The sequence below is a fragment of the Cydia fagiglandana genome, chromosome 27 (genome assembly GCF_963556715.1).
Source record: "Cydia fagiglandana chromosome 27, ilCydFagi1.1, whole genome shotgun sequence".
NCBI classification, from domain to species: domain Eukaryota; kingdom Metazoa; phylum Arthropoda; class Insecta; order Lepidoptera; family Tortricidae; genus Cydia; species Cydia fagiglandana.
In genome coordinates this window covers 2,631,211-2,655,747 of record NC_085958.1, presented here as the reverse complement: position 1 = coordinate 2,655,747, position 24,537 = coordinate 2,631,211, and the positions used below count along the sequence as shown (strand labels likewise).

General features: G+C 40.3%; 1 protein-coding gene across 1 annotated transcript in view; it reads left to right on the top strand.

The window, feature by feature from the left end:
• LOC134677798 (dendritic arbor reduction protein 1-like) overlaps positions 1-24,537 on the top strand; it is a 109,351-nt gene that overhangs the window by 36,268 nt on the left and 48,546 nt on the right. Inside the window, exon 5 of the mRNA XM_063536225.1 lies at positions 15,167-15,251. Within this exon, the coding sequence (XP_063392295.1) occupies positions 15,167-15,251 (85 nt within the window). The remainder of the gene's footprint in view (positions 1-15,166; positions 15,252-24,537) is intronic.

The following is a 24,537-nucleotide window of genomic DNA, read 5'->3' as shown; positions in this document are numbered from 1 at the left end:
CGGTCAAACCTGCAGTTGCCATGGTTACCGGTACAATTTGACACTAGGTTAACAGTTTAACCGCTTAACCCCGGGTTAGTGGGATGGTGCAAGTGGGCCTATGGTCTAAACTCACTTCTCAATTTATGCACTGCCTGCATGGAAGGGAAGATGGCACAAATATCTCGGCGGGCGTGGCACGGCACGGTTGCACAACCCGAGTTGCGAGACAATTGTGGTCAGGCTCCACTTTAAGCGGAGAAAGACTGTAGTCTATATTTTACTGATATTATAAATATAGAAGTAACTCTGTCTGTCTGTCTGCCTGTCTGTCTTACTGTCTGTATGTCTACCTGTCTGTCTGTCAGGCTGTTTGTCTTACTATATGTTGGTCTACCTGTCTGTGTGTCTCTCTGTCTTACTGTCAGCCCTCTCAGCCTGTCTATCGGTCTGTCTGTCTTTCTGTCTGTTTGTTTACCTGTTTGTCTGTCTCAACCGATGTATGCACTGCCTGCATAGAAGGGAAGATGGCACAAATATCTCGGCGGGCGTGGCGCGGCACGGTTGCACAACCAGAGTTGCGAGACAATTGTGGTCAGGCTCCACTTTAATCGCATCAACAAACTAGAATAACTAAGTATACAAGTCTGACTGGAGCACTGAACTATTATTACTAACGTATAGAACCGGCACAGAGAACCAGTATTTTGCGCCATGAGTTGCTGTCGTTTTGACAACAAACCATAGAAGAGGAGCGTGAATCTCGCGACCTAAACGCGTGTGATATGAGTCAGATAAATGTCAGCCATATAGTGCGTTTGCCGAAGTCAAAAATGTATTGAGACCTTCGTCGATATATACAGGTTGCGTTTGCTATCACTGACCAAACTCTGAGGGGTGAATATGTAGGTCATACTGATTAACTTTCACGATGGCGCCAACCCCGAAATCGCGAAGAAACATTGAGTCTGATTCACCGAAGTATGAGACGGCAGATTTTTTTTTGTCACGATTTCGGGGTTGGCCCCATTAGCACAGATAATAGTTCTTACGAACAGATACTTATATCTCAAACAAAACGCAAATACCTATATGTCCCTGCAGTATCCGCAGTGTTTACACCGTTTTATAAACCGCGTAATAATCCCAGCAAGAATTAGTTTTAAAACTTCGTGTAATTTAAAACCAGATAGAGTTTAAAGTTACACAATAAAGAAAAATAATAGAAACTCCATGAATACAGGTACTTAATTAATTATAAGTTAACCAGAGCAAAACTGAGTAGGCACTTTCCGGTGTAAAGTTAACTTACCTACTGTCGTTAAAATAAACATTTACCAAAATAAATTAAAAATTTGCTTCCTATTTCAGATATCTAAAACTATACATTTGTCATACATAATAAACATTACGTGTTTAATTAAAGAAATTCAATAGTAGGTAGTACTACGTAGCTTGTAGCTATCGTAAAAATTGACAGTGCGGCGCGCGGTGACTTGCGTACGTGCTGAGCGTGTGTGGCAACCAACTGGCTTGCTTTTCTACCGTGAACGGGAGCAGATTCGTAGGTATTAATCCGAGCTCGCGCGGAGAGTTCCATAGGCCTGCCATTAGTAAAATTGCTCAGTATGACCTACATATTCACCTCAGAGTATGGCCGGTGATAACAAAATCAACCAGTATATTTTACCCACCAAAAACATTCTGTAAAAAACTAGCCAAGTCTCGATGGAGCTGCTTGTTTATCTCTAAAAAGTAATGAAATCTAGACAAAGTCGTGCCAAGTCTAAGGTTCCTTACTGCGATTTCTTTATTATTATAGTTAATGTTGTGTGACTTGGCCGTTGAAGGGTACACAAGGGTACAAAACCAGGTGCTCCATGACACCATTGCACCAATCTGTCGCCAGAACCGCTACCCATTGACGATGGAAAATTGCCACTTGGAAAACGTTGATTCAATAACCAGTCAATTGTAGGCTTGATAAAGCTGCGTATTTCAATAATACTTATGTATGGGCGAGCCTGAAACAAACACTTCTTTTTGGTGCAATGGTGTCATGGAGCACCTGGTTTTGTACCCTTGTGTACCCTTCAACGGCCAAGTCACACAACATTAACTATAATAATAAAGAAATCGCAGTAAGGAACCTTAGACTTGGCACGACTTTGTCTAGATTTCATTACTTTTTAGAGATAAACAAGCAGCTCCATCGAGACTTGGCTAGTTTTTTACAGAATGTTTTTGGTGGGATTTCACTTCTTTTTGTAGAAACGTGGGCATATTGATTTATTTTATTTATTATAAAGCGTTGCGAGACTTGCACCTTTTTACATGTAATGTTTTTGATGGGATCTCATCTCTTTTTGTAGGCAGTCCTTCTTTTCGGGTACTCATACCCATACTATGTATACACATATCACAACTAAACATATCTTCATTCATACTCACATCGTACATCGTAGTGTACCTTTACTTTACCTACTATTTGTAGGAACTGCAACAGTAACTTTGTAATATCATATATTTATATGGGATTACAAACTTACTTATGCAGTTCTTAGATCTTTAAAACGTGACTGATATTGCAATATTTTTAGGTTTTCCCTTTATGTGGCCGTTAAACCCTAACTCTGTACCAAATTTCAGCTCTCTGAGTTTATGGGAAGTACTAGTTCTATTCTGATGATCATGAGTGAGTTTCATAAATGCGAAACTTTGCTTTCGCTTAACTTCGGAACTAAATGACCTACAGACTTGAAATTTTGGATTTTAAGCATGTGATTATAGCTTACTGGATGACCAAAATTTCTGCGTTCTGGTCTTATCCAGAGGTTCTCAAATAGGGGCCTGAAAATGCGGCGAAATGGTTCCAGTAAAGGATGGTACGGCAGTGTTTGCTTCGCGCTCGACTTGGCGGGGGCACTGCCGTGCCCCCCGATACTACGACAGTTTCGAAGTGTCCCGCTGTAACTGGCGCCGCGCCAACATCAAGTAACTATGTTGTATACGCTAAGGCCACACACGGACACGTTTGCAAGTCGTTTTTAGGTTACACGATCCACGGGAAATGGTCCAATTAGGCTTTGAAAGCATAGTGTTACGTGATTTTATTTATTTATTTAAAATTAATTGTACAAAAGTAAACTTAATTGTGTAAAACTTAATCAGTCGCGCTTTCATAAATCCCGGCCAAGTGCGAGTCGGACTCGCGCACGAAGGGTTCCGTACCATTACGCAAAAAACTCTGTAGATCATAAATCTCTTGAGAAAAATTAAAACCGGGCAAGTGCGAGTCGGACTCGCGCACGAAGGGTTCCGTACCATTACGCAAAAAAGTCTGTAGATCATAATTCTCTTGAGAAAAATTAAAACCGGGCAAGTGCGAGTCGGACTCGCGCACGAAGGGTTCCGTACCATAATGAAAAAAAAAACGGAAAGAAATACGGTCACCCATCCAAGTACTGACCACGCCCGACGTTGCTTAACTTTGGTCAAAAATCACGTTTGTTGTATGGGAGCCCCATTTAAATCTTTATTTTATTCTGTTTTTAGTAGGTATTTGTTGTTATAGCGGCAACAGAAATACATCATCTGTGAAAATTTCAACTGTCTAGCTATCACGGTTCGCGAGATACAGCCTGGTGACAGACAGACGGATGGACGGACGGACGGACAGCGAAGTCTTAGTAATAGGGTCCCGTTTCACCTTTTGGGTACGGAACCCTAAAAACTAAATTTCACCCCATACAAAAAGCTCCACTCCGTCACATTTTTTGCGGAAAAAAAACAAGAGAATGAAAATAATTTTGACCCAGGTAACATGGATGCTGGTGAAGAGGATTGCTTCCCTAACGGTGCCTCTCTGTACTGTCTACGGCGCCCCAAACACAGAATAAGTAATAGTACTACCGTACAGGAAGGAAACTTCCTACAAAACCGAAGTTTGACAGCGGTTCAGGGTCGAGTCATGCTGTCCCTTTCTAATATATCGCACTATCCCTTTCGGCTATTTAGGGTTGTCAAAATTCAAGCGATTATCTTATCTGTGATCGTGCACGCGAAGGGACGTCAAGTTGTGTCAAACCTAATAATTGCTCGGAGCAATGCGGATGAGATAGCCGGACGGAGCCGTGGTTGCCCAGGGCGCCGCGGCGCACAGTTTGGGAACCCCTGACCTAAATGGATACATATTATTGCGCGTGACCGGCCCCGTCACGCTTAAAGACTATGGTTTTTACTGCATTTATTCCTACTACCATATACGCAGCGAATTGTCTGCATGTATTACTTTTTAGGGGCCCGTATAAAGAAACTCGGTTAAATGTATGAAAAAACATGTGTAAATATGCATTAATCATTCCGCTAAATGACTCATGTAAAATTTACATGGTTCATTGATAGTGACAGAGAAATAATGAAGTCTGAAAAAAAAAAAGATTTTCTCGACTGGTCTGGCCTAGTGGGTAGTGACCCTGCCTGTGAAACCGATGGTCCTGGGTTCGAATCCCGGTTAGGGCATTTATTTGTGTGATGGACACAAATATTTGTTCCTTAGTCATGGGTGTTTTCTAAGTATGTATTTATCTCTATGTATAATATGTGACGTTATCTATGAAAAGGGACCTTATTGTCGATGGCGCTTACGCCATTGTTAACGATGCTCCGATATAAATACAATGCCGCGCGACGCTGTGCGGCGTAAGCGCCATCGACAATAAGGTCCCTTTTCATAGAAAATGCCCCATATGTATATATGAGTCGCTTAACTTCAAACTCGGGTAAATCCATCTGTCAGATAAGTCAGATTATGCGATTTTGGTATTAAGAAAAGGTAACAGGGTAGATATTTGCTGAGAGATGATGATATTTGCGAATGGATTTACCCGAGTTTGAAGCTTAGCGACACGTATATAGTCGTCTATTAGCACCCATAGTATAAGCTTTGCTTAGTTTGGGGCTAGGTTGATCTGTCAGATCTGTGTAAGATGTCCCCTAAAATATAATATTTTAAACTTTCGCGTTTTGAACACCCGCTCAAAACTCCCAACTCAACTCCTCGCGTTTTGATTCGCGTTAGACCCGTCTATAAGGGGTCATCCATTAATTACGTCACACCAATTTCTAGGTTTTTTGACCCCTCCCCCCCCTTGTCACACTTGGTCACATTTGGCAAACCCCTCCCCCCCTAGTGTGACGTCACATTTTTTCTACGAAATCGCCAAATCGAATTAAGTAAGTACCTAAGTATTATTAATATTTTATCAAAATATTTTTGACGATATAAATATTAGTAATTTTATAACCCAAAACTGCTTAGGAAAGAAAATTAAACGATTAAAAACTATTTTCGTTTTAAAAACTTGTTATTTAAATGTACAGCGAACTAAATAATTTAAATAAATTTTCGGTTACTGATGAAGTTAAAGTGACGTCACAAAGTTTGTGTCTCCCCCCTCCCCCATGTCACAATATGTCACATTTTCTTGACCCCCTCCCTCCCCCTAAACGTGTGACGTAATTAATGGATGACCCCTAATGTGAGTTAATATGTCCCCTAAAATATTTTTTTTTCCTAGGCGGACAAAGTTGCGGGTGGAAGTTATTTTAAACGTACCTATACAACACCATAAATATGTATTAGAATATTTTATCATACACCTTTCCTAAACCATGACAAACGTTTTTGCTCACATGTGGCATAATGTCATCCATTACTGCATTTTCAAGCGTTTCTTAATACAGATCAACATAATTATGGATGTTTCATACAATAATAAGCGTTTTTAATTAATAATTATGATGATCTTTAGCGGGAAGTAGTATTTTAATGTGTTTGTCCACAGATAAAAGGGGCATTATCTATGAAAAGGGGCCTTATTGTCGATGTGGCGCATACGCCGCACAGCGTAGCGCGGCATTGTATTTATATCGGAGCATCGTTAATAATGGCGTAAGCGCCGTCGACAATAAGGTCCCTTTTCATAGATAACGTCACAAATAGTGCACCCGTTTAGTAATTAATCTTAAGAATAATAAAAAAGGGGCCCGTGAGATCAATGTACATTCGTCATCAGATATATCGGAGCTGCCTGGGTGTTCCCAATATCTGAACACGCACTCTAAACGCCCTGACAATAGAGGTGTGTTCAGATATTTGTGAGCTAATTGGTCGCTCCGATATATCTGATGGCGAATGTACAGATGTAGTGTAATAATTATTTTCCATCGTATTTTCACGGAAACGTACGAACGTGTCTCGCTATCTCAGTCAGTCTCGGTACAAAAAGTACTGACGTTGTGACTGAAGTAGCATGACAAATACGAACGTTTCCGAGAAAATACGATGGAAATTAATTATGCACTACATCTGTAATAATGGGTTAGATTGCGGTTTATGGCATCTACAGTCGCCATCAGATATATCGGAGCGGCCAAGGCGCTCACAAATATCTGAACACGCCTCTATTGTCAGGGCGTTCGAGTGCGTGTTCAGATATTGTGAACACCTTGGCCGCTCCGATATATCTGATGGCGACTGTACATACGTCACCGATAATCGCATGCGATTTGCAATACATTGCAGCATTTAAGGCGCCATTCATTTATTACGTAAGATGATTTTTGCTAGTTTTTGATCCCCTCCCCTCCCTCCCTCCCCTATGTAAGAAAAAATAAGAATAGCCCCCCTCCCCCCTGTCACAGTATAATAAAGAGTACTAACGTATAGTAGTTATGGACACTCCCTGCCTCCCGTTGAAAGTGCCGCCCACCCGCTCTCGGTTACCTCACAGTTACCGGCTGGCAAGGACGCGACGCCGCGGTGCGCAGAGCGGAGGCCACGTAAAATATTCAAATACTAAACAAATATTTACAAAACCTATCAGATCACACTGAAAACAACACAATATCTATATGAACAAAAAAACATGTTTTCAACTTACGTAGGTATTATTTTGGTGGTCTGAATTTCCTTACAAAAAATTTGTTACTTCGTTTATACTGATTCTAAATAGGAAATTATTGTATAAATCGAGCTTAGATACCCACATTACAGCATAACACGATTCTTAGTTCTTCCTAATTCGCGCAATGAGTTTCGAGTCATTGAGGTCATCGAACTTGACAATAAAATGGCGGGATCCCTAGCACGTCTTATCTCACTCACACAAGCATGGTACGCGTTGTCGCGCGTCGTGTAGGTGACACGAGCTTAGACTGTGTGCGTAGGAACGCGATTGTTTCATACATTTGATCGCCAGTGTCCGAGGTGTGCCGCTGTTTAATATTTATTAAATCATTATGTAAGAATCTAAAATTACTTTTATTTTTCGGTAATAATCAATTTTGGTTTTTCTTTGGTTCAACTTCGGGCAAACTCGGCTCCGTTCGGCTCAGCATTGCTCCGAGCAATTATTAGGCTTGCCACCACTTGACGTCCTTTTGCGTGCACGACCGCAGATAAGATAATGACTTGAATTTTGATAACCCTAAATAGCCGAAAGGAATAGTGCCATACATTAGAAAGGGATAGCATGATTTGACCCTGAATCGCGGTCAAACTTCGGTTTTGTAGGAAGCGTCCTTTAGTTTATGTAGGTAAAAGGCTTGCTTTGCTACACGGTCGCCGACAAGCCCCCAGACCGCGTGGCCTTGGCCGGTCCCGGACCGTGTAGACAGTTGTTACCAACAAAATTTGACCAAAAGGCTTGCTACACGGTCGCCGACAAGCCCCCAGACCGCGTGGCCTTGGCCGGTCCCGGACCGTGTAGACAGTTGTTACCAACAAAATTTGACCAAAACTGACCAAGGACAGACCAAGGTCAGACGGTTAGAAGGCTTGTCGGCGACCGTGTAGCAAGCCTGCCCAACTAGCAAAATAGTCGTATAAGAATTGATTTACTCAGCCTGTAATCGTATAACAGCCGAGTTACGGTTGTTGAAACACCAATATATCGTATAATAGCGGTTAACTCGACTATTTAGCAATTTTCGCTAATTAGTGCTATAATCATGTCGTATAAACGTTTATAGCACTATCTTTTAGCACTTTTATTCCACCTTTTAATAAATGCTGAATTAGCGCTACTAAATCACTTTTATTCAGCATAATTGTTCTATTAAAATCATATAATAGCTATAGAATAGCTAATTGTCTGAATAAGGCGCTTTAATACAACTGTTACTCAACTCTCTTCTCTGTTGCTATAAAAGCCTATTAAAAGCAATCCAATAACCATTTGGCAACAATGCTGCTGTAACAGCGCGCTTATATCATAATTCGGGTAATGGGGCTCAAACCGCTGTTATAGGAGCTGAAGTGTATTTACAGGTTTTATTCAAAATGTATTCAGCTTAGAGTACTTTTAAAGAGTTTTGAACTACATTAACAGCACAAGTCAGCCATGTTGTACGTTTCAATATAGTCCGGTGGCCAACTGCATGAAACCCTACCTGATAAAAAAATAGAAAATCCTACTCTGTAGGGGTAGCTGACTTTTAGTAGCATCAACTGCTCTTGGTCGGCCGCGGCTTAATTTCGCAAATTTTGCGTAAATGGCAAAATAGTGGCACAAAAATTCATCAAAAAAAAAACCCCATCGTATAATAGAATGAAACTTGCAGGGTAGGATAGCTGCCTTTGAGGACAGCAAAACAAAAGTGGTCAGCTACATCCTGTGTTGGCAGGTTCCTGTGTTCGACCGAATTTGTGGTACCACGTGACAACTACAATTTACCTCATCGAAAAATAGAATTAAAAAAACTGATTGTAATACCTGTAGGTATACGTATGTCTTGGTCGGCCTCACCTTAGCCTGATAGCTTTTGCAGTCCGTCCGCATTAAAAAAAATGTGAATGGCAGCAATCCTACCATACAAGTGACATTCTATTTTTCGATGAAGTAAATTGTAGCTCACGTGGTACCACAAATTCGGTCGGACACAGGAACCTGCCAACACAGGATGTAGCTGACCACTTTTGTTTTTTTGATGAATATTTGTACCACTTTTTTGCCATTTGCGCAAAATTTGCCAAGTTAAGCCACGGCCGACCAAGAGCAGTTGAAGCTGCTAAAAGTCAGCTACCCCCACAGAGTAGGTTATTCTATTTTTTTATCAGGTAGGGTTTCATGCAGTCGGCCACCGGACTATAAATCCATAAACATGGCGACAACATGTGCTATAAGTGTAGCAGTAAACGCAGTTACTCGACTTATAGTCGAATTAATGAGATATAACAGAAACTAGATCGTGTAAGCAAATTTTTACTTATTTTAATTAATATTTTTTTATTGAAATTTAAGAAAATAGGCGGCCCATGAATATATATGAACCAGTGCCTTTGGTTTTATCAATAAAGTATTTTTCGCGCTAGGTTTTACTGTATTACGTGTACTTACAGACAGTAAAAACTTATGTACACAATCACGGTAAAAATAAATGTCATGGATGACAGCAGTAAAAAAATACTTAAGTACCTTTTTGTTTTATTAGATACGTGAAGACGATTAAGGCCTCAAACTTATTAATCAAATAATTGAAATATAATCGCTTACCTGAGATCGTTTTTAGCACATATTAGTTGAATAAAAGCATTTACTGCACTCTTACACATTTAAAATGCCGAGTAAAAGCAATTCGGCTACTTTTACGAAACATTTTTGCCGAGAAAAAGCAGTGCGGCTGCTTTTATAGAACACTTTCACTGAGTAATAGCAAATTGATAATGTTTATAGAACAAATAATCGAATAAAAGCACTATCGTTGCTATTAAAACACTAGAAGCGCTTTATATCAACTTTTACTCAACTCTTACAGCATCGATTTGCTTCTTATACAGCGCTTACTCTATTTTTATAACACTTTTAGTCTGTATAAGTGCGCCTTTTCGCGTTGAGTAAACGCTTACAGGACTTTTATTCGACTGTTTTTACACCGTTTATAGCACCAAAAAGCGAAAATAAAAACGTGCTCTCAACTTTTATAGCACATAGATTTGCTAGTTGGGTGTACTCTTATTTATTGTGGCCGTAGTCACTGTTTTCATAAAAGGCTTGCTACACGGTCGCCGACAAGCCCCCAGACCGCGTGGCCTTGGCCGGTCCCGGACCGTGTAGACAGTTGTTACCAACAAAATTTGACCAAAACTGTCCAAGGACAGACCAAGGTCAGACGGTTAGAAGGCTTGTCGGCGACCGTGTAGCAAGCCTGTACTCTTATTTATTGTGGCCGTAGTCACTGTTTTCATAAAAGGCTTGCTACACGGTCGCCGACAAGCCCCCAGACCGCGTGGCCTTGGCCGGTCCCGGACCGTGTAGACAGTTGTTACCAACAAAATTTGACCAAAACTGACCAAGGACAGACCAAGGTCAGACGGTTAGAAGGCTTGTCGGCGACCGTGTAGCAAGCCTGTACTCTTATTTATTGTGGCCGTAGTCACTGTTTTCATAAAAGGCTTGCTACACGGTCGCCGACAAGCCCCCAGACCGCGTGGCCTTGGCCGGTCCCGGACCGTGTAGACAGTTGTTACCAACAAAATTTGACCAAAACTGACCAAGGACAGACCAAGGTCAGACGGTTAGAAGGCTTGTCGGCGACCGTGTAGCAAGCCTGTACTCTTATTTATTGTGGCCGTAGTCACTGTTTTCATAAAAGGCTTGCTACACGGTCGCCGACAAGCCCCCAGACCGCGTGGCCTTGGCCGGTCCCGGACCGTGTAGACAGTTGTTACCAACAAAATTTGACCAAAACTGTCCAAGGACAGACCAAGGTCAGACGGTTAGAAGGCTTGTCGGCGACCGTGTAGCAAGCCTTTAAAAGCCGAAGTTTGGCAGCGATTCATGGACGAATCATGCTATCCCTTTCTAATGTATGGCACTATCCTTTCAAGGGGAAAAACAATTCGTTCTTGACTCTTCCGATAAACGGATTAAGCACTAATTGATTACATTAGGCATAATGGCGGCTGGTTGCGCAAACGCATGTAGCTGCGATTAGCGGCTTGTATACTAATACGGAAACGGCAAGCGTGAGTCGGGTTTAAAGCCGCCCGTACATGATTTCAATGTGAAACCCGCCTACATCTCATATAGAAATGAAAATTATCCTTTTCAGGCCTAATAGTTGGCCCATAGATAAATACCTTAAAACTAACATACGTATTATTATAAAATATATCTTAAAACTAAAAACACAATTATGGCTGCGATGCAGTTCGCAACCCCGCAGTGTCAGGGAGCCGGCCGCGGAACCGCCGGAACTTGACACCCTTCGGCCAAAGCTCCTCCTTGGTCAGGTGTGGCTCACTCCGCGATTTCGTCGCTTTGCTACAGGTAGCTAAAAGTACATCCGTTCCACCCCGATTTTGGGGAAAGCCATAAGCCGCGCGTGGCGCTGTCGCCACCTAGCGGCCATATCTGTGCTGATCGTAAGAGACGCGTTTTGTTAGAGAGTGAGTCTTCTGTACCAAGTACTATTATTTATTCTATGCCTTGGTGAAGGTCTAGAATAATAAAAAAGGGGCCCGTGAGGTCAATGTACATTCGTCATCAGATGTTCAGTCTAGATGTTCAGTCGGAACGCTCAGCACAAAAGAATTAAAATTAATTAATTTATTTATTTAATCTTTATTGCACGTAAGAAAACACACTGTGCAAAAGGCGAACATAATGCCATAAGGCATTCTCTACCAGTCAACCTTTAGGCAAAGCAGATAATTTGTAGGCGGTTCGGAAAATTCATGGATAGATTTGCATTCCGGGCTATTACTCGTAAAGTGGTTAAGGGCGATAATGAACCATTGTGAACGTCAGCTGCCGCTGCGCTGCCAATCAGTGTTTTGTGTCAGATAAGTGATAAGTGTCAGTCATCATTATCATCTCAGCCATAAGACGTCCACTACTGAACATAGGCCTCCCCCTTATGGGGGGTGAATGCCATAATCGCCTTGCTTGGCATTGGCAGGCGGGTTGGCGATCGCAGTCGAGTACACCGAATTTGAGGGACGCTGTTGTCTGTCCACCGGTGGTCTTGGACGTAGTTTAAGAACATACCCGGGTCCCGGTTCCGGGTACCAAGTGTCAGTCATATGGACTGTATTCTGAAGTCAAACCTATTTTTCCATAGCTTCGTCTATATAGCTGACTGGACCCTAAAATTAACAAATCATTACAATTGCAATGTTAAGTGGATTAAATTAGTTTGACTACTGCTTACCGTTAAACTCCGTATAAGGTAATCGATTAATGTATTATGTCTAGTTCCATTTCAGTGTTTAAGAGTCACACGGACTTAGCCGCCGCCATACAATCGAAGCTACTCTCTATTTATGAAATAGCAAGAAATTTGACATGAATATTCAAGTAAATTTAATGACAAAACTTCCGTGATACACAGACATATTAAATATTATTGAAAACCAGACATGTCGAGCGTTTTTCGACTTAAAATACGTGAGTGACCAATTTTTAATATATTTAATATTCAAGTATGTCTGCTACTAGTTTTCGTTTCTAAAGAACGCTTACCACGGACGCGTAGCACAAGGAATTTCGTACATTGACTCGCCTGTTTTTAGCTCTATTGTTGTGTGTTCCGCTCGCATAGTAGCAGTACAGCAATATAATTTTGCTCGTGCAATAGAGAGAGGAACTTGTAGGACAATGTACGAAATTCCTTGTGCTACGCGTCCTTCCTTTTCGAAATTGTAATAAGAAGAGAGAATAGAGCGAGTATAGGTAAAGAGGTAAAGTTTTATACATACAAAGCTTCTACCCACTCTATTTTGTTTGTACAATCGCCATCAGATATATCGGAGCGGCCAAGGTGCTCACAAGTATCTGAACACGCCTCTATTGTCAAAGCGTTAGACTCTAATGCTTTAACAATAAAGGCGTGTTTGACAATAGTGGAGACAAAAATATCTGAACACAAACTCTAACGGTTAGAGTGTGTGTTCAGATATTTTTGAGCACCTCGACGGCTCCGATATGTCTGATGTAGGGCTTGCATTCCGGAATTCCGGAATCTCGGACAAATTTTCCGATATTACAATTCCGGAATTGAGACCACTGAATATCGAAAATTCCGGAATTGGATTTAAGTACTTTTATTAGATTTTAGTACGTTTACTATATTGAAAATTGCCAAGAAACTACACTATGCTGGTGGTATTAGTCGTGGCTGACAAAAGTCTGATGTCTAGCAGCATGCCTCATTAAATTAACCATTGATTTTTTTACTTTTGATACTTGCTAAAGCAAAGCCATACCTACATTTACTTGCACAGAATCCTACCTTCGCGAAACCTTTGAATTAAAATGTGCAAATATTTGGATATTTATTTCTCAGTTCAGAAATAAATTTCCTCAATGACAGATTTCGGATTTTATTATTTTACACTTAATAAGAAAAAGCAATCAGGAAATTTACTTTTTTTCTCACCAGGCTGTAATGAAGCGCTAATTAAATCATTTAGCCCATTTGGTTTAATCTCAATAAGGCTTGCGTTTTGGACACTAGTCGGCAATGTATAAAGATAATACATACCTATTAGCCGAATAGGTACTTAAAAAACAACCTTAATCCAGGAACAAATAATCGTTATACTTTAACACAATAAATGCCCTTACCGAGATCGGAACCCCATCAGCACCTTCATCTTCGTAAACAGAGCCACTAGGTAGTGTCTGCGAAGCCGTTATGTGTATACATAGTTCGTTTTTTTTTAGCATTAGAAAGAACTTGAAAGAAGGTAAGCGTTCTTGACATGTCTTTTAATTTAAAAACGCTTTTTAAAAATCAATAACTTTTACTTATGAAAGCAGATAATGATCGTATTAGATTCATAATTGTTACATATTTGCCGTAACTTATTTTTAAAATGTGTTTTTCAATTAAAACACACATCAAGATTGTTTACTTACCTTATTTCTAATGCTAAAAAAATGAACTATAGACATTATATCAAATTAGGCATCAAATGGTTTGCCAGCTTTCGTAGTTTCCCCAAATAAATACGCCGTATCATTGAAGTGAATAAAAGTGACCATAGTAATACGGTGCTAAAATAAGAGGTGCAAAGACGGCACTACTCAATTTATGAAATTTTTTTCGATTAATAATTCTGCAAATTAAATTCCACTAAAACAATACTATCTTTAATAAACGCAAAGTATCAGAATTTCACATTTTTTGTTATTTTTTATTAAAAAATCGAATACAAATATGATTAACCCTAATTCCGGAACCAGTTCCGGAATTCCGGAATTGGGAGCCAATATCGAAAATCAGTTCCGGAATTGGAAACCGTCCGATATTGCAAGCCCTAGTCTGATGGCGACGGGTATTATGGCTTCTCTACAAGATGGGCCAACGCCGGTCACTCCAATGGACGCAGCCATGTGGTAGAATGAGATAGCAATATCACTTGCTCCCGCTAACGCATAAATGCGTCCCTTGGAGTGGCCGGCGTTGGCCCATCGTGTAGAGGGCCCTTTTACACTTTCTATACCAACAAAAACTAATACCACAGATACATGTTATTTCTGCTTGTCATTTTAAAGTGAGAGAGTAACTTCTATTGTATGGGAGCGCCTTTTTAACAGCGGATTCGTTTGACTCTTAACTTAATATGGTTTAGTATTTATGCTTGCAATAGTGCGCTGGAGCGTATAAATATTTCGTTCAAGCGAATGATTTGGAAGTATTTATTTGACAAAAAAACTGACCAAAATCATGTCGGACAATGCATAGGGTTCCTAGCTAGTTTGTAAATACATGTTGATCTAGGGTGATAAAAAAATGGGACAATCTACGGGTCTAAAGCACGCAAAGCTTTATGCAAGGAGTAGACTCCGGTTGGAGCAAAAAGCTCCAAAATACCAAATCAAAACGAGGGTGTTTACTGGCCCCTATTTCACCAACGTGACAGGTGCGACAATTTGACAAGTCTCGTTGTTGCTGACGTCACAGGCATCCATGGGCTACGGTTATAGCTTACCATCCCCCCTACGTTTAATTCATAGTTTGGTAATTATTTTATGATAAACAAAGTTATAAAAACACGAAACCATTCCCGCTCCGAAACCCCCGACGTATGAAGATAAGATAAGGGTGATAAAAATTGAAAAACCACTATGTATACAGGGTGGGTTATAAATATAATAATGCGATTATATTGTTACAGGCTTGCGGCCCCCCGGTACAAATGGAGCCGGTGGACTTGAGCCTCAAACGACCCCCCACTCCTAGGAGACGCGGCCGGCCTCCTGGTAAGTACTAACCTAAGAATTCCTTTTTTAGACAATTTTAGTGTCCCACCGCTGGGCAAAAGACGCCCACTGGGCAACTTTAACGCCGTTTTTAGGGTTCCGTACCCAAAGGGTAAAACGGGACCCTGTTACTAAGACTTCGCTGTCCGTCCGTCCGACCGTCCGTCCGTCCGTCTGTCACCAGGCTGTATCTCACGAACCGTGATAGCTAGACAGTTGAAATTTTCACAGATGATGTATTTCTGTTGCCGCTATAACAACAAATACTAAAAACAGAATAAAATAAAGATTTGAATGGGGCTCCCATACAACAAACGTGATTTTTGACCAAAGTTAAGCAACGTCGGGAGTGGTCAGTACTTGGATGGGTGACCTTTTTTTTTTCCTTTTTTTTGTTTTTTTTTTCATTATGGTATGGAACCCTTCGTGCGCGAGTCCGACTCGCACTTGCCCGGTTACAATTTAAGTGTCCCACCGCTGGGCAAAAGACGCCCACTGGGCAACTTTAACGCCGTTTTCACGTGGTCGTCCAAATCGTCCAACCGTCTCATTATATATGGGCTTTTTCACTTAAAAGTGTACCGTTTATCTTTATTCGAACATCCATGAACTTTTTTTATTTCTACTGGGTTGTTTCTCCTCAAAATTACGAGGACTATCGATTAAAAGCGAAAAAAACCGTTGTCCAAAAAAAACAAGACAGCTTTGTAACGGATTAAATATCACATACATTTTGTATGGACCGTTACAAAACAATATGTATGAAAAACTGGGCTTTTTTTCTCTGTCCCTTTCAATAGTACTCGTTATTCTGAGTCTAAATAACCCAAAAGTTGATGGTTTTTCGGAAAAAAGGAAATGGTACCTTTTTTTTGAAAACCCCTATAATCAGGCGGTTTTCTGTGCCTATACCTAATTTAATAATGGTTATATTCAACTCCTCAATTCGTGACATGTGAAATGGGCATGCCTGGAGCTAAATATTGTAGCTCTGTTACGATAGTAAACGTCGCAGCCTAGTTTATATTTTATTGATTTAGTTTTCTTTTGTTTCTAAATATGAACGATCTTCACGATCTGAACGAAGGTCGCGGGAGTCCGCTGGATGCGGGTGGCGCAAGGCCGGTCATTGTGGCACTCTTTGGGGGAGGCCTATGTCCAGCAGTGGACGTCCTCTGGCTGATATGATGATGATGATGATGATGAAATAGGCATCATCATCTCAGCCATAAGACGTCCACTGCTGAACATAGAGGGAGGCCCCTTGGACTTCCATTCGTACCGGTTGGAAGCGACTCGCATCTCGTTGCAGTCGTCTGTCCAGATAGATAGATAGATAGACATCGGCCATCTTCTCTGCGCGAATCTCTGTGAAATAGACATTAGACATGCCTGGAGCGAAATATTGTAGCTCACGTTACAATACTAAAACGTCGCAGCCTAGTTTATAGTTTATCCGCAATTAGACTTTAATGTAGAGAAAGCTTGCATTATTCGCAGCGGAATGGGTTTCGTGGTTATTGTTGTTCGATTTATACCTTCCTTATACTAAACTTCAATTGCTCAAAGGTTAACTGGTTGACAACAGACGGACAGTGGAGTCTTAGTAATAGGGTCCCGTTTTTACCCTTTGGCTACGGAACCCTAAAAAGTTGATGATGCACCAAAACGCCAGTATATGAACGCCCTTATCTCAATGTGTGTTAGCCTAAGCCATAGATAAAAATACATAGAGTGCTCATTCCATACATCAGTTTTTGTACCAAAACTACTATTATTTTTCGTAGTCGACATTTAGCATCGAGTAGCGGATTTCTCAGTACTTTAAGTAGTAGTAGTAGTATTGTGTTGTCAAGTAGACAATAGATGTTCCGACGACCGAAAAGTCAAATGCTCAGTGTTGCCAACTCGGATTTTGAAAAAATGCTAGACTAATGTCTAGATTATGCCAAAATTATGCCAAAGATTTTTGAAACACCTATGCTAAAAAAATTCTAAAATATCACTTGAAATTAGACACTTAAAACACATATTTTTTTCAAATTTACTGCCTTTTAAGATCTGCTTCACCAACTTTATATAGTCCGTTTCCGTCGACGTCCATCCGTCCGCAAAAATCAAAATTCATATGAAAATATGAACCACATAAGGCGATGGCGCATATTGTTGCTGCCAAGTTGGTGCAAACTTTGCTTAAACTAAAAATATGCCACATTCTAAATGGAAAATTTTGGTGCCAAAGCGAGTGAAAATATGCCAGATCTGGCTTCATTTATGCCAAGTTGGCAACACTGCAAATGCTCAACAATTTTCAGCTAATATTAAAACCGGATTAACCGGAAGTCCATTTTCAACACCTTCTGCCTTTAATATTAGTTGTAAATTGTTGTTCAATACAATTTTCGTGAGTCGCGACTAGAGAATTCCAGTATCAAGTAGCGGTTCTGATAATTCCGCTACTCGATGCTAGATGTCGACTGCGAAAATAACAGTCGTTTTGGCAACAAAACCGAAGTATGGATGACCACTCTATTCTTACTATATTTCTGTATGCCTACGCCTAAGTGCTATTACTGAATCACAATTAAAAAGGGATTGAGATAGCTGTCAATCCATATTGATTTTGACGTAAGTGTATGGAAATCTGTTATTTCTAATCCCTTTCTGATCGCGGCATGATAATAGCATAGTCAGGCGTGGCTCACTCCGCGATTTCGTCGCTTTGCTACAGGTAGCTAAGGGCCCCCCCACATCTAGCGTCTTTCGAGCGTTGGCGTCTGTCGGCGTCTGGTCAGCGCTATGGAAAATGACGTCGCTGCGCAGTTGCGTCGACGCTGCGTCGACGTTGCGTCGAGCAGCGGCCATAGAATTGTAGACGCCGACGCTCGAAAGACGCCAGATGTGGGGGGGGGGGGGCTAAAAGTCCATCCGTTCGACCCCAATTTTGGGGTTTGCCATAAGCCGCGCGTGGCGCTGTCGCCACCTAGCGGCCATATCTGTGCTGATCGTGACAGACGCGTTTTGTTAGAGAGTGAGTCTTCTGTACTTAGTACTATTATTTATTCTGTGGCATAGTGCTAGTGAAATCGCTAACAAGGGCGAACCGTATAGTATAGACAGATTTATCGGCCCAGGAAATCTGCATTAACCATCTAACAAGCCTGATACATGATTTATATCTTAGTATATACGGCCTATGTGTAACATCGTGGAACTAAGTAGGTACAGTCAGAATCACTAGTAGCTAACGAACTAGAATCAGGCGTGGCTTACTCCGCGATTTCGTCGCTTTGCAACAGGTAGCTACAAGTACATCCGTCCCACACCAATTTTGGTGGCTATGGAAGCCGCGCGTGGCGTTTGCGCCACCTAATGGTCATATATGTCCTAATCGTAACAGACGCGTTTTGTTAGAGAGTGAGTCTTCTGTACCTAGTACTATTAATTATTCTCTGCTACTGTTCATTCTGACTGTACCAACGGCAACATGACTGATCGTAAATGTGCCTTGTGTCTTCACAATAAGGTTTATGTACTGTCAGTTGTGTGGACGATGCTAGTAGGCAATTATTTAATAGAAATACAGAAGAAAGTTACGACAGAGAAAAAGAAGTTTACCATAGGTAGCCGTACAACGCCATCTTGTTTAGCTGTCGATGTTATGAGAACAAAATTTTCCTAGACTTTCTAAGATTAAATGTAAATCGATGACTCTTAGCTAAATGAGCCAAACCCAGTGGGGAGACACTCCTGGCTTCGGGCAAACTCGGCTCCGTTCGGCTTAGCATTGCTCTGAACAATTATTAGGGTTGCCACCACTTGACGTCCTTTTGCGCGCACGACCACAGATAAGATAATTTCGTGAATTAGTGCCATTAGAAAGGGATAGAATGATTCGTCCCTGAATCGCTGTCAAACTACTTCGGTTTTGTAGGAAGTGTCCTTTCTGTACGGTAGGTATGTACTACAGTGAAACCTGGATAAGTGGGATCTCAAGGGACGAGCAAATTTGTCTCACTTAAAGAGGTTTTCCACTTACACAGGCTCCCAGTTAGCCAGGTACAAATAAATTTCTGTCTCATTTACAGAGGGTTCCCTTAATAGAGGTGAGAATAGAGTATATTTCAGTTATAGAGGTGGTTAATAAGGTATTTAGTAATTATCTTTAAAAATAAATAAGGTAAAATAATCCTTGTCCCTAAATATTTTTTAAGTCTGTTTAAATATTTCTTTGAATTTATTTTGAATGATTCTCCAAAGGATAGATATTTCAAAATTATTAAATTTGATACGGACTTCATTGCGTATTTTTTCATTAGAAATTTAATAAATGAATATTTATTTTTTCGTGTTACAAAATTACAGCTATCTTTTCGATAGTTTTAACTACTTACATAAATTAACTAAATCAAACTTGAAGTTGGTTAGACACAATTAGGCAAATGCGGAATTTGTGGATAGACTAAGAGTTAGTAAGAATACGGAAATTGTTCAATGAAGTCCAAGTTAGAGAGATCATAGATTGACGTTATCTCAGATACAGAAGTCAATTCCCTATAAAATTCTAAAAAATAATTAGGAAAATCTTATCTTATAAATATAGTCTCAGTAAAAGAGGTAAAATATACTCTCTGTCTCAATTATAGAGGTAAATGTGACTATAAAATCACAACAACGAATCCCAGTTATAGAGGTTCGTTTTTTCTCAGTAACAGAGGTAATTCAGTGCTAAAGTGTCGGGACCGCACCATGAGTCCCAGCTATAGAGGTTTCTCACTTATCCAGGTCCCACTTAACCAGGTTTCACTGTAATAATTTATTCTGTGCCAAAGCCGAACTCTAAATTGGCCGCAACTTGACACAACACAACACAACACAATCGTGTCCATGTCAAGATTGTTAAGTACAGTCGCCATCAGATATATCGGAGCGGCCAAGGTGTTCACAATATCTGAACACGCACTCTAACGCCTTGACAATAGAGGCGTGCTCAGATATTTGTGGGCACCTTGGCCGCTCCGATATATCTGATGGCGACTATACTAGCATCCGATAAGGCATATAACGTGTCTAAATTCGTATACTCTCTTAAATGCACTAAATCGTGTAACGCCATGTAAGCTAGTGCGTCTTAGGCTGGTACACACAGCTAGGACAGCCACATAAAGGCATTTACAGTACATATGGTCCTATTTTCCCGCACTAGTGCGTAAAAAGCAAGCTTTTCGTGCGTATGTCAAAAGTTTAAACGGTACCATACGAGTATGTACTGTAAAAAGTTGTACGATACACGTGCGAATAGGTAATTAGCAACTCGTGTCGGTTTAAAACACTGCCTTCGGTCGTGTTTCAATTTATGGTCTTGTCAAATTTTTAGGGTTCCGTACCCAAAGGGTAAAACGGGACCCTATTACTAAGACTTCGCTGTCCGTCCGTCCGTCCGTATGTCACCAGGCTGTATCTCACGAACCGTGATAGCTAGACAGTTGACATTTTCACAGATGATGTATTTCTGTTGCCGCTATAACAACAAATACTAAAAACAGAATAAAATAAAGATTAAAATGGGGCTCCCATACAACAAACGTGATTTTTGACCAAAGTTAAAGCAACGTCGGGAGTGGTCAGTACTTGGATGGGTGACCGTTTTTTTTTTGCTTTTTTTTTGTTCTTTTTTTTTGCATTATGGTACGGAACCCTTCGTGCGCGTTCCGACTCGCACTTGCCCGGTTTTTTTTCCTGATTATATAGAAAACGATACTGGTTATGTTATGGTGGTGTGTCCTACGCTTTACTGCACTACATCCGATGTATCAACGATATACTATACAAAACGGCCTATGTTTATACACGACTCATGGCGCTTACGACCTTCTGTCCAAGGGAAGATAGCGTCCCTTTCACTGGGGTGTACCTTAATTAGTTACGTAGATGTTTTGGTGTAAGTACACATTTTACTATGGGCCCGATTCGAATTATGAAATAGACATCTATTAGACATCACCGAGATACGGTAACGATATATTTAAGATCTAACCTGTCAAATTTGACATTTGCGCGATTCTGGAGATACTCTTGAACGATTTCCACAGGATATGGCTTAGAGATCTAATTCACATCTAATAGATATCTTATACTCTTGAACGATTTCCACAGGATATGGCTTAGAGATCTAATTCACATCTAATAGATATCTTATACTCTATCTAACGTAAAAGTGACATAGCGCTGCAAAAGAGAACTAGTTGATATCTAAATTATAACGTATCTAGAATGGATCTAGTACGTGTCGTCTCTTGTGAATATCTTGAAGTTCGAATACGGCAGTAAGTACTTAAGCTTTACCAAAGAGAATTTGAAATAGAGAGTTACTGTCACGGTATATTATGTAGCTACAGTACATTTTGGTACAAAAAAATTTAAGAAATAAAAATCGAGGTGGCAAAGTAGCAATTAGGTACAACTCCTTGTATGTATGTTATTGTTAATTTCGGGGATCCCGGAAACGGCTCTAACGATTTCGATGAAATTTGCTATATGGGGCTTTTTGGGGGCGAAATATTGATCTAGCTAGCTCTTATCTCTGGGAAAACGCGCATTTTTTAGTTTTTACACAGAATAATTAATAGTACTACCGTACAGAAAGGAAACTTCCTACAAAAACGAAGTTTGACAGCGGTACAGGGTCGAATCATGGCCCTTTCTAATATATGGCACTATCCCTTTCGGCTATTTAGGCTTGTCAAAAATCAACTGATTATCTTATCTGTGGTCGTATACGCAAAAGGAAGTCAAGTGGTGCCAACCCTAATAATTGCTCGGAGTAGGTAATGCTGAGCCGAGCGGAGCCGAGTTTGACCGAAGTCAGGAGTTTCGCACCCTGGTTTTTATACGTTTTCCGAACAAAGCTCTCCCAGATATTGTTATTGTTATACCGGGTGTGACCTGTAACATGAGCAAAAAATTAAACTGTAGGCTGTACCTACTCCTCATACTGACCAACAATTGTTCAGCGAATTTAAAAAATAACTTGTGGTTTGATTTTTAAAACACTTAAAATTTTATTCTAAGACGCAATGTATTGCGAATTTTGTTATGTTTAAGGCGTGACAAGCAACGTCAATCACAATGACATGGCGTGGCGATAACGTCCATTGAAAATAGTATTTATTTTGTATGAAAGATAGGGAGTCTAAATACTTCATAATGTTTAAAAGTTGTTGAACAAAAGTGTCACCGTTTGAGGAGTACAATCTATGTTTTAATTATTTGCTTGTGTTACAGGCCACACCCGGTATACAGTTGTATGTTAAGTCGGTATCTTCTTTACAATATTATTGGTATGATCGTGAACTATACGGTAGAGCGAGGTCGCTTGCTGTCAGCTTGAGCCGGATCTCATGTTTTACATTAAAAATACTCGATAAACACTTGTAGTAAACGTCTCTATTAAGGCATGTGCACACCGGTTGCGTGTGCGTAGACGCGTTGTAAAATACAGATCCTTATGGGAGACGGCACACCGCTTGCATGACGGTGACGCACTCTATCTCCTTGATAATCGAGGCGTGTTCAGATATTTATGAGCGCCTTGGTCGCTCCAATGTATTTGATCGCGACAGTACTTTTTATACAATTTTATGTTAAGTCGGTATCTTCTTTACAATATTATTGGTATGGTCGTGAACTACGGTAGAGCGAGGTCGCTTGCTGTCAGCTTGAGCCGGATCTCATGTTTTACATTAAAAAAAACTTACTTGATCATCTTTTAACCGACTTTGAAAAGGAGAAACTTAGTTTAGAGTCTGGCCAGCGAGTCGTGGCACAAGAAAACGCGGGAATTTCAATAAAAACCGCACCTGAGGGCCGATTTTTGAATTTCGATCGTTCGAGTTCGTCTCACTCGAAAATCGGTGGAAAACGGCGAAATGCTAATTTTTGAAATACGAGTGATCGAAATTTGTAATCTAGTGGTATTGACCACTCGATTATAATTCTATTAGTACAATTTAAACACCTAGTAGTGGAGATATCATTTAACGAAATACACGAAATCGAGTGGTCGAATTTCAAAAAAATTGTATGAAATTAAATAACAGCTTGAAACTTACAGCTTATTTGATAGGAAAAATAGTTGCCATATAAATAATTTTAAAAAATAGCTTGTTACACGACTCGCTGGCCAGACTCTACCGACTTTTCTTGCCCGCCGCTTTTTACTCGTTATTGAAACTTGAAATTAATTGGTTGTAGATCCAGCTCAGGGTCCAGAGGGGTAATAAACAGCAGTGTTGCCAACTCGGATTTTGAAAATTATGCCAAAGATTTTTGAAACACCTATGCAAAAAAAATCCTATATTTTAGGATTGAGTTAAGACACTTAAAAAACATACATTTTTAAAAATTACCGCCTTTTTCTACTGACAAGATCTGCTTGACCAACTTTATATAGTCCGTTGACGTCCATCCGTCCACAAAAGTCAAAAATCATATGAATATATGAACCACGTAAGGCGATGGCGCATATTGTTGCTGCCAAGTTGGTGCAAATTTGGCTTAGACTAAATTATGCTAAAAAATATGCCAGATGCTAAATGGAAAATTTTGGTGCCAAAGCGAGTGAAAATATGCCAGATCTGTCATCATTTATGCCAAGTTGGCAACACTGATAACAGTGACAATATATTGATTTAAACTAACACCATTTTCACTTATACTTTTATTTATTACTACTTTACTTTTACTTTTTACTTTTTACTTTTATTTTTTACTTTTTTTTATTATCCCGGGACTTAATTACTTAAAACCACAGAATAAATAATAGTAGGTACTAAGTACAGAAGACTCACTCTCTAACAAAACGCGTCTGTTACGATGACGACAGATATGGCCGCTAGGTGGCGACAGCGCCACGCGAAATTGGTGTGGAACGGATGTACTTGTAGCTACCTGTAGCAAAGCGACGAAATCGCGTAGTGAGCCACGTCTTCTGGTAAAACTTTCGTTTTTTTATGGCCTGACGTGTCGAACGTAGGGTTGCCAACTTTTTTTTGGTGGAATATAGTATTTTCCAGAATAAGGCATCAAAAATATAGTACATTTCAAAAAAATATAGTACTTTTCCCACCCACAAGATGGACGGACGACCTTGTTAAGGCCGCCGGAAGACGCTGGATGCGGGTCGCTTCCAACCGGTGCGAATGGAGGTCCAAGGGGGAGGCCTATGTTCAGCAGTGGACGTCTTATGGCTGAGATGATGATGATGATGATAGTACTTTTAGATAAA